This window comes from Antechinus flavipes, chromosome 5, assembly GCF_016432865.1.
Source record: "Antechinus flavipes isolate AdamAnt ecotype Samford, QLD, Australia chromosome 5, AdamAnt_v2, whole genome shotgun sequence".
Classification (NCBI taxonomy): domain Eukaryota; kingdom Metazoa; phylum Chordata; class Mammalia; order Dasyuromorphia; family Dasyuridae; genus Antechinus; species Antechinus flavipes.
In genome coordinates, this window is record NC_067402.1 from 241,456,990 (window position 1) to 241,472,118 (window position 15,129).

Consider the following 15,129-nt stretch of genomic DNA (forward strand, 5'->3'; position numbering starts at 1 on the left):
GAGTCATCTCCGAGCTGGGTTGTTTTTTCAGAACTGGGAGTTGATATAAACTAGTCTGAGTTGATTATCTGGCATGGTAGAGGAAATTCTGGGTTCAGCGTGCTAATACTGCAAAAAAAAAAAGAAAAAAAAAAAAAACCTTCCAATACACTCAGCTTAAGGAATGCTCAGTTATAACTGATTCTCAGGTCAGTCTGACCTTTTCTGCATAGTAAGGGAGCTCAAGCAAAACAAGGTGATTAGTAAAAGCCATTGACCATTCCATTACCATAGAACATCAGGACCATAAAGCAGAAGAAAATATTTCCCGTGTTCATTATGTGTCAGGATCATCTGTTCAATGGATAGAGTACATGGTCTGAATCAGGAAGACTCATCTTCCTAAATTCAAGTCTGGTCTCAGACCAGGTACTGGTATGACCCTAAGTGACTTAAACCTGTTTGCCTCAGTTTCTTCATTTGTAAAATAAGCTGGAGAAGGAAATGGCAAACCCCAGAAAACTTCAGATGGAGTCACAAAGAGTCATACTCTTGCCAAGACAACATTTTTCTTTATTGGTATGTTGCTATAGTCTATACAATAGAAATTACTTTCAGGCAAGGGATTTTTTTGGTTTGTTTTTTTTTAGTTTGTTTCTTTGTTCTCTTTATAACTAGGATTTTGCCTTCCACATTGTAGATACTTTTTGTAGAACTGATTTGAATTACACCCAGACTCCACCATTCTAAAAGATGCTGGCTGACGATGAAATGAATGGGTGACTATTTACTAACTGCACAATCCCAAAGGTACAAAATTAGGGCAATCATTGAAGAAGGAATCTGAGTCCTGAGAAGTCATACTTCATTTCCTCTTCATTTTCTGCCATTTTCTTTTTCTAGTCTCTCATCTGGAAAGAAATAAGTGCTGAAAGCTGAGAAAAAAGCTGCTTCTTCACTTCCTTTTCCTCTTCTTTCTTCTCCATGAATAACCCATTGTTCTTCACCACTAGTACAGTGAAATAGGATCCTTCTGAACTGTTGGAAGCCAGGATTCTCCCTTACAAGAATAAAACCTCTTATGTTGTTGCTTCAAGCTATGGAAGGATGACTTTGAAGGGTTATGTGATGAAAATGTGAAGTATGAAGCTCTTTGGAAATTATCAGAACATCACACTTCCTCCCTGTGTCTTTCCCATTTCATTAGTACACACCCATATAAATCTTCATCTCTCCACCCCCAATAAATGGTCTTTATAATATCTGTATAAAAAAAAAATCTAGCATCTCTCTGTCAGCTATGAAGACATGATTCTCTCCAGATTAAGCTGATCCTCGGGTGTTAGGCATACAGATGATGTACTCAAAGCCTTTCCACCTGGAAAGAACTTTCCAGAGCTTATACTCCAAGAACAAAGCTTTCAAAAATGATAGGATTGTTGAATTTTAATTGGAAGACTCCTCAAAATCTACAATACAATTAGTATCAGAATAAGAATTCTGCAAAAAATGAGAGTGACCATCCAGCAGCTTCTACTTAAGTGAAGTCAAGAGCACTAAGTTCTTTTCAGAGCCATATCTAATGTGATTTGGACCCAGAATGTAGACTGGTTAATTCTGAAAGTACAGGAAAACTATCCTGTCACTATCATCCCCCAGCATTTGAGTTTGCCCTAGATGTAATCTGGGATCTATTCTTTTTTTAGGATTACATCTAGCTTGTCTTCTTTACATACAAACTTTTTTTTTAATGTTAGACTTCTACTTCAGTCCGGGCTTTATGACTTCCTTATATATGCTGTTCCCCACACATCCATACCTCTTTTCCAAGAGACAGAGGATTAATGGATAGATTAATGGATAGAAAGCTGTCCTCAAAGTCATTTTAAAAAACCTACATCAAGATGCCTACTGAATACATGGGATCACTAGGTCCCAATTAGTATGAATAATGAATCCCTGGAATACAATATTCAGATTTGCACCACTGGAACTAATTTGCACTAAGCTGGAACCAAATGTGAATTTGACTACTTGCTATCACTTCAGGGGATTCATTATTCAGAGACTAGTTATATTTCATTATAATCAATTTCCTTTAGCATATTCTGTGGTTTATTTTATTAATTTAAAAACATATTTTTGAGAATGTTTTCATTAAGATTTAATTTTCTTTTTAAAAAACATAATTATTTCAGAGAGGTCTGGAGAGACTTACTAGAGCGACTGATGATAAGTGAAATGAGCAGAACCAGGAGATCATTGTACATGGCAACCACAAGATTATGCAATGATCAATTCTGATAGATGTGGCTCTTTTCAACAATGATTTGATCCAAGTCAGTTCCAATAACCTTGTGATGAAGAGAGCCATCTATACCCAGAGACCTCCTACCTATGGGTAGGAACTGAGTATGGTTTACATTTTCACTCTTTTTATTGTTTGCTTACATTTTATTTTCTTTCTCATTTTTTTTTCTGATTTCATTTGATTTTTTTCTTGTGCAGCAAGATAATTGTATAAATATGTATGCATATATTGGACTTAACATATATTTCTACCACGTTTACACTATTTGCCATTTAGGGGAGAGGGTGAGGGAAGGGGAGAAATGGAACACAAGGTTTACAAAGATTAATATTGAAGAAATATCTATGCATATGTTTTGAAAAATAAAAAGCCTGGGGCAGCTAGGTGGTGCAGTGGACTAGCTCTGAAATCAGGAGAACCAAATCTGGTCTCTGACATTTAACACTTCCTGGCTGTGTGACCCTGGGCAAGTCACTTAACTCCAATTGCCTTAGCAAAAAAAAAAAAAAAAAAAAAAAAGCTTAATAAAAAAAAAATTTTTAAGCATCCTTAGAATAACTCCCATATCAGATAAAACGATGGAGACAATATATACCTGATCTTATTCCACATTGTTTGTTTCTTCTGCAAGTATCTATATTTTAAAATTTTTTTATTCTAAATTCTAAATTATTCTAAATTAGAAATGATTAGTAGCTGATTTAGCAAAACCTATTTAATCCTATTCACAAATTCACAAATACTCAGAGACAATGTTACCATTTCTTCTGTGACAATGGTCTAATTTATCTGTTAAGTTCTCAAAGGTATTTTAAGATTAGTCAAACACTATAGAATGGTTTGGTTTTAGCAATACAGAATAATGATGAAATAGGTGTCCTTAAAAACCCAAGCCAAGATTTTATAAGGAATCATTTCTTCAGCCACCCAAAACCAGAAACAAGAAGAAAAAATTGGGCTCCTTAATAATGTGATTAATCACCAGCTGGAATTTCTTTACTCTAGCAACGAGTCACTCTCTTCTATGTTTACATGAGTAAGCATAAATCTTGCTTTAGAATTTACTATCACAAAGTTAAAATTATTTGAGAGTAGCAAGTTTGAATTCTTTTGCTTTAGGTGGGTGAAGTTTGGTGGTTGGACTGTTGGGATACCATAAAACTCCCTTTTTCTGACCTTAGCCACTCCCAAGGACTCACCATACTGGTCCCAGACTTTGTTCATTAAGAGTTAGTGCAATTAACCTTCCCAATAAAAAAATAATAAAAAATCTTTATGTAGAACTTATTTCCTGCCACCAGCTGTTCTAACAGGGAAAGATCCATCAGTTTTGTAGTGAAGAAATGTGTAATTTAAAGTAATCTGTGAACAGTGTTTGTTCCAGCTATTATGTCTCTGGCAGGGTCAAATGGAGTAGAGCATAATTATATTTGATTTCTAGAGTCCAAAAGATGCTAAATATCAGTAGACAAACACTCTAGCTAATAAGGATGCATGACACCTACTTGGTTTCAATTCAATTCTAATCTGGTATAGCTAGCCTTAAAACCTCTTCTGGTTGTGACAATCCATGTAACATGAAGATAATACCAAGAGAATCAGAAAATCCTAGAATTTAGAGCTTGAAATATCAAGTCCAAGTCCCTCATTTTAGAAATAAGAAGTCAAAACCCTGAATACCCTAGTTCCCAGAAGGTACTTGTCCAAGGTATTATTACATGTAGTAGTTATAAAAATGCATATAGAACCTTAAGGTTTGCATTGACATTTGGTTCTCACAGCCTTACAGCCCTGTGAGAAGGTTAAGTAATATAATAAGGCAACTAGATGACATAGTGGTTAGAGTACTGAGTCTGTTGTCAGGAAGTCTCATCTTTTAAAATCTGGCCTCAGACACTTACTAGCTGTGTGATGCAGTGAATCACTTGATCCTATTTGCCTCCGTTTCCTCATCTGTAAAAGGAGCTGGAGAAAGAAATGGCAAAGACTCCAGTATCTTTGCCAAGAAAATCCCAAATGGGCTGGGAGTGGGACATGAGGGAAAACTGACTGAGCTGAACTGAATATTATTATCTCCATACTGTAAATGAAGAAACTGAAATTCATAGTAATCACTTGCTCAAGCAGTATTTGATCCTAATCAAATAAATGCTCTAGCTGTTATATTCCCCTTCCTTGGCTAGTAAACAGAATGCCTGGAAAACATGAGTAATGTGGAAATTAGTTTAATATGATTATATACATACAACTTTTATCAGATTATCATTTCAGGGAGAGACAAGAGGAGAAAGGGAGGGAAAAAATGGAAATCAAAATCTTATTTATAAAAGTAAATGCCCAAAACTAGAGATCTGAACCTGGGGTTCCCTGACACCAAGTCCAGAGACTTGGTGTTTTGTGTTCCCAGATTCAACCAGGATGCTCTAAAATAGATCCAATGCTCCATGGTTCTCTAGAGTTCTCAGGTTTTTCCCATCTGAGATCTTCATCTTTAGTAGCTAATCAACCTTTAGTCCCTTGGGCCAAATAGTCTCCATGGAGACTATCTCAATGTAATGTTTCCTGTAGGACAAGTTTCTCTAATGAGAGTTCAGCAGAAGAGGGGTTCGAGTCATAATTGTATGACCCAATTAGTTTCCTGCCTAAGGTTTCTTTTTTCAAATGATTTGACAGACAGTGATGTTATGAGTAAGTACTAACACAGCATTGGGTCAAAAGCACAAGCAGCTGACTACAAAAGCCCAAGAGTTGCCTTATATTGTTTCTAGTTGAGCTAACATGCCATAGTGAAATGTAAAACTGCCCATCATGTACCACACAATACACCTAAAAATTGCTAGCACCATTTAAAAAAAAATTTTTTAACATCTTTAACTTCCCAGCTTGGTTTAACTGAATCAGTATCTGAAAGATGAAGGAAGATGTACACTGTGGCTTTCTATATACTTACTAATAATGATGGAATCACTATCTATTATGGTAAATTCTTGAGATTCATTTTTATTAGATTGTGACTGATGACAGAAAGGAGTCAACAAGATAAAAAAAAAAGGGAGGGTTATGAAAGCCTTGGATTTGTTTTTTGGGGGAGAGGAAAGGGAGGTGCTGACAGTGTGGTACTTAAAGTTCCCAATGTAACCTTGGGCAAGCCATGAAACTCTAGAATATGAAAGCTGTAGGTTTCCTAGGGATTCATTTACAAGTAGCAATTTTATAAATGAGGAAATTCTATCACAGGATCATGGAAGTTCTCTTAAAATATTTGATGAATAATCAATGAAATAATAATCAAAAATTAGAATCAATATAATCCAATTACCTTATTTTATGGCAAAGGAAAGTGAAGTTTTAGATAGCACAGAGCCCTAGGCCTCAAGCCAGGAAAACTTGAGTTAAAATCTTGCCTCAGACACTTACTAGATCTGTGATTCTGAATAAGTCACTTAACCTTAACTTGCTCATCTGTAAAAAAAACTGAAGAAGGAAATGGCAAACTACTCCAAAGAGGGTACTCCAGGGTATAGGGTACTGTACTCCATACAGGACTGAAACAACTGGACAAGAGTTCTGGGAGTCTCTTTCATTTCATCCTACTATCTCTGTTATTTACATCCTCTGATACTTTTTCACCAGAAATAAGAATAGGAACTATCTAAATTTTGCTTGGGAAGTTTTTCAGCTTGGTATTTTTTAAGTGCTAAGATATGGAGATGGAGACATAACCTCCAGTTAATGTCATGTGTTTGGGATCACTAACATCATAAATAGTTTTGTATAAACAGTTAAAATGTCAAATACTTTATAGTTCCTTCTTCAAATAAAATTTTCTCTTAGCCCACAAAGAGAGATCCATTGATGATTATATTTCAGCAGACCTTCAGGAGGAAGGAAGGAGGAAAAGGGGTGTAAGGAGAGGGCAGGAAAATGCTAGAATCAGGAAAACCTGGGTGTAAATTTTCAGATATTTCCCAGTTGTGTAATCCTGGGCAGCAGGTCCTCCTAACTCTAGGGCTAATGCTCTATCCCTTGCACCATCCCTTACCTTTACTTTCCTCAACTACACGTTCAAATGCTAATAGTACCTAATCATGAAATACTTTGGAACAAATAAATGAAATAACAAATGTAAATGACTTTGCACATCTCAAAAGCACTATTTCAGTGTAAGTTAAAGGTTTTTATTCTCAGTGCACTGAAGGAGGTTATTTCCAACAATTCTACAAAATTGTGAGCTAGCACATAACAGTAATTTCACTTATAATGAATTGAGTTATCAAGCTCAACCATATAAATTTATAGTTGAGCTAAATTAGATTTAAGGATATAGTTAGGCAACCAGTGGGTTCCCGGTCTGGAGTCATCCTGACTCATTTTCCTAAGTTCAAATCTGGCCTCAGACACTCATTAACTGTATGAATTGGGGTAAGTTATTTACCCTGATTGTCTCAATTTCCTCATATGTAAATCAAGTTAGAGAAGGCAATGGCAAATCCAGCCAGTTATCTGCCAAGAAAACTCCAAGTGGATCATAAAGTGTTGGATAACTGAAAGCATCTAAATCACTCCCCAAAAGAGAGGTGCTAATTAAAGGGGTTAATTGCCTTACTCAAAGCCACACAGGAAATAAGAGACCTCTGATTTGAACCCAGGTCATTTGCAAAGTCCACCACAATACTTCTCTCCTCTTGTAGCAAACTTTCCTCTTACCATTTTTTTTTAATCTTGAAAACCTAGATCATCAGTTATTGGAGCACTGTGCTCCAATAATTAAATGCCCTCACCTATTTAAAAATCTTTTGGATGCCAACAATGATTAGTAAGATCTGTCTGACAGATCAGCATGATCTGTCAGTAAGAGGCTTTCCTTTAGCACAATCACTACCGCCACCCACCATCTTGGCCAATCCTCAGGAAAGTGAGTCAAGAAACCCTGGAATGTATCAAAAAAGCCAATAAAACAGAAGCCAGATTGGAAATCAATGCTCTTTAAGGTAACAAAGAAATCAGCATTATGAAATCTAATTCAAATTCCCTTGCCAATTATCACATGTTGGAAAATCCCACAGAATGTCAAAAAACAAAAACAAAAATAAAACCTCTAACCCTTCAAAAAAAAATGTGCTTTTTTTTCTCTGTGAAGACAGGTTAAAGAACACCCCCTTTGGAGAAAGTGCCTTCTGAGATTCTCAGACCATTTGGAAACATCTCTCCAGCTAGCACCTGTGGTGTATACTAATATACATTAGTATATGAAGTTTTTATGGAAGCCAATAGGTCATTTCAATAGATATCTCTTTGTTGGAAATGGAATGTATTTTGAAAAAATATGAAAAATAAATCACATCTTTCAGATATCTTATTTACGCTAAAATAACACTAGTCACTTCACAAGGAAGAAAACTAGAAAACTTTTGATATATCTTTTGATATATATCTTCCACTTTTCAGAAACTGTTATGAATCTTAAAGAAAAAGAGAGTGAAGAATACAATTGGCAAAAGATTTGTCATCTTGCCTCTGGAAAATCAATTATTAAGAAATCTCAGAAGACCTTTTGTTACCAAAACTTTCCATAGCTTCATCACAGCTTTCAGTTCTACACACTGTAAATATCTTTTATCAGCTGGGTGTAGATCTGTAGATCTGGAATGATGTACTGGGATGATTCTTTTCCAGGAAAAACTGGACTCTGTGTTTTAAGCAATTTTCTCAACAAATGAGTAGATCATTTCTATAAGTTTGTGCTAGTTGCCATCATCACTGGTGAAAAATTAACTTTGAAAACTATTGTCCAGAAAAAGAAAAAAAAGAGGGGAGATTATTCATAGAAACAAAGACAGAAAAGGACTCTAGGAAAACCATCTGAGAAGAAAACAAAAAATACCTCTCAAAAATATATACTAATGGTCATTTCAACCATTTTGACATCATACATTGTTTGGAATTAGCAGAATTATTCCTCCTAGAGAACATGATAAAACCAAATCACAAAACTTTTAATTTAAGATTTGAAAGTGATGCAGCTAATTGATTTTACATCTTAGATATTTTTATTGGTCAAAGTTTTAGTATGATCACTAAGAACACAACAATAAATGAAATCCTGAAATATTGGCAGAGGCCAATTCCTGAAAATAACTAGGTGAGCTCTTCTAAAAGGCTTCCACGCTATTTTTAAATAATAATACATAACTAGAGTAAATTATTGGACAATTAAATATAACTGAACAAAGAAACTATCAGCAGGAAAGGTTAGCTCACAGCAATCTAATTGCCCAAGTATAAAGTTTTAACTTTGCATCTTTTATGGCATTTAATGTAAACATTTATTAAATTTGTTAAGTGTGAGTCCAGACACTTGTGGAGAGAGCCAAAATCAGGCATTTCAGAGTTTTTTTCATAGACTTTCTGACAATTTTTCTGGAACTTCTTATGAGTTGTTTATTTATAAAATAAATAATATTGAAATAATATGAAAGCCAAGTATCAACTCCACCTTCCCCAATAGTAGCTAGCTAGCAAGTCTTGTCAAGCAATTATGTATTTTGCTAATATTCCTTGCAATAGTCTTGTCTTAACAATTTTTCAACTCAATGATTCCTGCAGATTTTGAAGTCTTATCATGTCTCAGAGAATCCAATGATTCCTGCTGGTTTTGAAGTTCTATAAACAGGCTGCCTGAGTTGTGATGCATATACCTCTGTGATGAGAGTAACAAATAGGACTGACATGTCTGTACTAATGCTGTACTAGAAAAGAGATAGAATAGCAAAGGATAGCAAAACAACATGTTCAAATATATCTGGGATACTGGGTAGCAGCAATAAATATTTGAGTCCTTACCAGATACAGAGCATTCAAGGATCAAGATACACAAGTTTCCTTTCTTTCACTCTCCAAATGCCCAGTCTGAATAGATTTTTCAAATGTTCTCCTTCCTTTATTATCTTAGATTAAAGGAGAAAATTTACTTATCTCCATGAGAAAGGTATTTTCTTGGTCTTCAAAAGACCTTGAGGGCTGGTAAGGGGGAGGCATTTTCTAAGTAAGCATATGAGCTACAGAGACCTTGGAAGGAAATAGTTGCATTGTGCAAAGTAGATCCTTTGCATTGCCCACCTGACAAATGTAAAACAATGAAAAAAAATTTAATTTATATCTTTTTAAAAAAACTTTTTTCTTAAAGCAAAATTTCTAGTCATAGACAACCTCATTTCACAATTGCAGAAAGTGGAGTGATTTGCATGGCACCTGGAAGGTCCAAGAATGAAACCCAAATATCCAAAGCCAGGCAACTTTTTCTGAAGTGCCATGCTGTGCAATTCATTATAAGTCATTACTGTCATGTGCTAGAAATATAAGAAAATACTTGAGCCAAAAGTCCTGAGACTCTATCATGACTGTAAAATGAGAGAAGTGACCCACTTTCTACTTCACCAATTTAGGGACCTAGAGTGACATAATGAATGTGAATCATTTTGCAAACCTAAAAAAATATAATCTATTACTATCTCACTTATTTGACATGTTCATTAGCTGCTTTCCTACCTCTCCCACTGCATGACTGGGGACTTGTTTTAAGGAGGCACAACTCTGTTCTCTAAAGTTCTCTGTAAATTAAATTCTATGATCCTTCCAATTATTCGAATGACCTCCAAAACATAAAAATCTGCTCAAAAAGTAGATGGTCAAACACAATCAGAGCCACCAGACTGGTGACTTCCATCGAAGAAACCAGACTATACATGAGCACATTAAATAAGAGTCAGGCTAGTTGCTAAGGAATGCCTAGCTATGTGACCTGTGACCAAATTTCTAATTTGTAAATTGAAAGGAAACTTTTCCAATTCTAACTCTAGGATGCAGATAGATAATTGTTTTCCCAGTTACAGAAACAATTCACCCTTTATTTTTTTTAAATGGATTTATGTGCATTAAAAAAATTATAAAATATAAATAAATAAAATAATAATAAAGCACTTCATACCCAGTACAAATCTTAATCATAGCATATGAATTTACCAAATTTAAAAGAGTTGCTTTGCTAGGTAATGAATCATTTTGCTAGGTGAATCACTGTGAATAGATAATAAATTTTAGGCTTATAAGGACAAGGCTGGACTAGATGACCTTCACAATCCCATTTCAAAGCCACATGATTCTTTAAAAGCAAATCAATTTACTTGAAAAACTGATGGTTTTAGTAGAGATGCTAAGGCATGATGACTCTAGGAAAGTCGCTATGACTGTTTTGTGGACTGACTCTAAAGTTACAATCTACTTACTTAAATGTATAGAGTATAAATAAATCTATCTGCTCTAATCCAAGCAACAATCTTGACCTTTTTTGAGTGCTCAGCAATCTACAATATTGGTCAAAATCTGGTATCAGATTTAGGATTGTTGGTTTTTGTTTTTTTTTTTAATTAAGGGAAAAAAGTTTTCAAACTTTAAGACTTTTATCAGTTTATAAACTATATTTTCTTATTATTATAATTATTCTTATTATTATAATAACTATATAGTTTGTAAACTATACTTTCTCTCATTTTCTTTTTCTAATTACAGAGTTTGTAATACCAAGGATTTTTTCACATCTTGCAGATCTACAAAACAAAAAAAGTAGCTTTTTTGTTATGAATGCTATCTTTTCAAATATTCACAACCTGGACTGAGGAATTCTTCAAAAAGCAATGCAAAAAAAAGGTCAGATAATTAAATTCAAATCAAACAATTGGATTGGCGAAAGCTCATACTCACATAAGGTCAAAAAACCAAAATGGTTCAAAACTTGGACCATTCTCTTTCCTGCTTCCTTTTCAAAATAATTTAATATTTTTAAGTTAATGAATCACAACCAAATCCACATGGCAAGTCTGCCATGTGGATAATAGCTAAAGTTTTTCACCCCCACAGGGGGTTTCTTTGAAACAGCTGGATGATTTTTTTCCCCCAGAGGCAATTGACTTGACCAGGGTTACACAGGAAGTATAATGGACAGATTTGAACCATTTGAACTCCTAATTTCATTGCACTATCTATCTAGCTGCCCCCAGCTAGATGATTTTCAAATAAATATTTTGAAACCAAATTTTGTTCTCTTTCAAAGAAACTTTCTTATAAATACCCAACTGATTTTAACTAAATTCTACCCAAAATATAGCTCAAATAAAAAACCTAAACCATCATAGTCAACCTGGCAACCTGACATTCAGCCTGGTATCCTTATTAAAGTCTTCATTCCTGTCTCTTTTTCCCCACATCTTCTGAGATCCCACATCTTCAAGGATCAGAATTTGGCTTTGACAAATGGGGTTTGACAAATTGTTTCTTGAAAATGGCCTACATTCAGAAATGTCTGAGAATTAAGAAAAACTAATAAATAATTTCAAATTAAAATACATTCAAATTAAATTACAATACATCAATTCTCCTAGAAAGTCCCAACAATCTAGAAGATTCATAAATAACCGTCAAAGGTTAAAAACCGTCCAAAGTTCATAATTAACCGTCAAAAGTCTTCATGACTCTAAATTCTTCCCTGCATTATGATGAGGGCTCTGCAGAAAACTAATTAGGATGGAGAGCAAGCCACAGGTTACCACAAAGGTGAAGTCCAAGTCTGGTGAAGGAGTTGTTTTTTTATTTTTCCGACCAACTGAAGAAGTTCTTTCCGAAGAATTCTTTAATTCAACCTGGAAAGTAATGACACTGAATGGGATCTCTGAAGACTTCCAGACCAACCCGGTCATCGCTCCACGCCAGTTGGCACAGTCTCCCTGCAAAGCCCGTCTGTCTCGCTCCCTTTCCCTCTGCTTGCCCGACTCTGTTCCAAAAGCCGAATATAGATTCAGTTATAGAACTAAGCTACTAACTAGCTACCAGCTACTAACACGGAACCTTCCAGTCTAGTAACCCTCCTTGCTTCCAGTTTAGAAACTTAGCTTTCCTTTCTGCTTCCGTTGCATAATCTCAGCACTCACTCATTCCTGCCTCACTCATTCTTCAGTCACTTCAGTCACTCTTCAGCCTGGGGAGGAAAAGGGAGGTACTCCCCATTATCTCCAGCCACAATATCTACCCACATCTTACCTGGTCTGGTTTGCGTGAGGAAGCAGCTGAGCCCCTTTCAGGCGGAGTTGGAGGTGCTTCGAAGGAGGCGGTGGCCCGGCAGCTGCTGTTGAGCTGGTGGCGGAGGCAGCTGCTGGGGTTGTGCGTGCGGGTTCGGGTGCTGATGGGAGTGAGAATGCGGGTGGGGATATTGGTCCCGCGAAAGCTGCTGCTGCTGCTGCTGCTGCTGCTGCACTAGGTGCTGCTGTTTCTGCCGAGTGGACTTCACGGCTAGGATGGCCTGACGGTTTTTGTACTGCACCATCTGCAGCGTGATCTCTGCGTTCCAGCCCTGGTCCTGGGGGCACCGAAAGTCGATCTCCTTGCCCTCAGCCATGACCACAGTGAAGTACATGTATTTGCCTTTGCGCTCCACGCAGTCCACCGTCTTCATATTGGAGAAATGCAACTCCTTGAGCTTTGCAGGTGGCTCGAGGCCGGCGGCTGTGGCTGGAGGGCTCGGCTGGGGTTGCTCTGCCGCGGCCCCCTGCTGCTGCTGCTGCTGCTGCTGTTGCTGCTGCTGCTGCAGCTGTTTGGGAGGAATGAGCAGCAGACCCTCCTCGGTGAGGATGCAGCATTTCTTCTTCCACAGTTGCAGCAGCCCGTCGCTGCGCTTCTCCAGCACCCCCTCCTTCAGAGCTTTGCAGCTGCCGCTCTCCAGCATCCTCTCGGCATAAGGGTGGCTGTGGCTGCCGCCGCCGCCGCCGCCGCCTCCACAGCCCTTGCTCCTCCTGCCTGCCTCTCCTCCTCCCCGTCCTCCAAGCCTTGTAGCCGCCGGCGCCGGGGGCAGCAACAGCAGGCTGGCGCTGTCCTCCCCCCAGCGGCTCTCGTCCGCCCAAGGGTAGAGGTAGAGGAAGCTGAGCAGGGGCAGGGCGGCTTGGGCGGCTAGAAGCCGCGTCCTAGTGTTTCGCCTGAGCTCGGCTCCTGCCTTTTGCTTGCTGCCTGCAGCTGCCTGCTGCCTTCCTCCCTAGCTAGCAGCTTACAGACTAGTGGCCCTGCCCCCTTCCTGGGCTTTTGAATGAGCCATCCATCCCTCCCTCCCTCCCTCCCCAGAGTGACACCCAGGAAAAGGCTCAGCGAGCATCCACCCGCCCCACGCCCCAGCCAGCCAGCCGGACTGCCCCACTAGCTTTCCAAACGTTGGCTTGCGCCTAACAATTTGGCTCTCTTCCAGATTTGGTTGTCTCCTTTCCCGCCCTCCCTTCCGCTTTCCTTATTGGGGGGGAGGGGGGGAAAAGAGGGGGAAGGGCGGGGCAAGAAAGAGAGGGAGGAGAGGAAGATAGAGGGAAGGAAGATGGGGACTGGAGAGGTTCTCCTGAGGAGCGTCTTGTGTTCAGAAGTTGGATACAAAGTGCCTGGACTTGTCTAGCTAGTGGGGCAGGAATTCTAGCTCCTCCCTTATCTCCTAGAAACCCCTTCCCTACTTCCTCCTCCCAAAAAAGCTTGAAAAATGTTGGGCATTCTGGAGGATCCAAGTTGCACTCAATTGCACCTCCACTTCCTTTCTCCATTGGTTTTTCTCCTACAGTCTAACATCCCCCCCCCCCAAAAAAAAAAAAAAAAAAAAAAAACTACAAAAAATGTGCGACCTGGGGTCTCTTTCTAGTAAATTCTACCTTTAAAAAGTGCATTTCACCTGTCACAGCATTCAAAGCCAGATCTTGCTCCCCAAAATATGAAAATGTGAGTGGGAGAACTTTGCCAGTGAAATCGCCCTCTAACACTCGCAGATAACAATCCTGGAAAACTAGGGAAAGGATGGAGGTGATAGCTACCAACACTCCAACTTCCTCTCAAACAGCCCTTCGAGGAATCCCTACCTTAAAAGACACTGCAGAAGATTGGAGATCCCTGGCACTTAGTTCCTTTGGGTTCCTAGGACAGCCAGGTAATCACGCTTCCAAACAGCCACACAAACGCTTCCGTTTACTCTTGACATTGCACACACATTTCCGCTATCCACAAATGTGGAACATATTTAATATATATAATTTAATATATAACATCTTAATATCTAAGCACACAAGCACTTTCACTAGCCCCATTTGAACTGCGGAGAAGTGATATTTGCTGAATAAGCCAGATCTGCATAGGGAGAGTAAGATATTGTCTGGGCAATTACACTCGTTCAACTTCATTAAGTTGGGGCTTTGGCGAGCTACAGAATACCCATTAAAGTTTTTCAACCAATTTTCCATCTAATAAATACCCCAGTATTACTCTTGGGCTTATATCCCAAAGAGATCATAAAGGGAAAGGGATCTGTATGTGCACGAATGTTTATGGCAGCCCTCTTTGTAGTGGCCAGAAACTGGTAATTGAGTAGATGCCCATCAACTGGAGGATGGCAGAATTGTGGTATATGAATAATATGGATTATTGTTGGGTAAGAAATGACCAACAGGATGATTTCAGAAAGGCCTGGAGAGACTTACACGAATTGATGCTGAGTGAAACGAGCAGGGCCAGGAGATCGTTATATACATCAACAATACTATACTGATGGACCTGGCCATCCTCAGCAATGAGATGAACCAATGGAGAAGTAATGAACTGAACCCCGCCATGCCCAGCAAAAAAACTCTGAGAGATGACTAAGAATCATTACATTGAATTCCCAATCCCTGTATTTTTGCCCACCTGCATTTTTGATTTCCTTCACAGGCTAATTGTACATATTTCAGAAACTGATTCTTTTTGTACAGCAAAATAATGCACTCATCTAATTT

At 38.1% G+C, this 15,129-nt stretch overlaps 1 protein-coding gene across 1 annotated transcript; it reads right to left on the bottom strand.

The window, feature by feature from the left end:
* Positions 1-531: 531 nt before the first annotated feature.
* On the bottom strand, positions 532-13,352 carry PHLDA1 (pleckstrin homology like domain family A member 1). The gene is made up of 2 exons (XM_051961272.1): positions 12,383-13,352; positions 532-11,985 (listed from the first exon to the last, which is right to left on the bottom strand). Exon 1 carries the CDS (start codon positions 13,062-13,064, stop codon positions 12,420-12,422), a length of 645 nt encoding a protein of 214 aa, XP_051817232.1. The 5' UTR covers positions 13,065-13,352; the 3' UTR covers positions 532-11,985; positions 12,383-12,419.
* Between the last annotated feature and the right edge of the window lie 1,777 nt (positions 13,353-15,129).

What these genes read in the sequence shown, in the direction of transcription:
- PHLDA1 (XM_051961272.1), bottom strand. Translation starts at nt 13,064, where the DNA reads ATGCTGGAGAGCGGCAGCTGCAAAGCTCTGAAGGAGGGGGTGCTGGAG.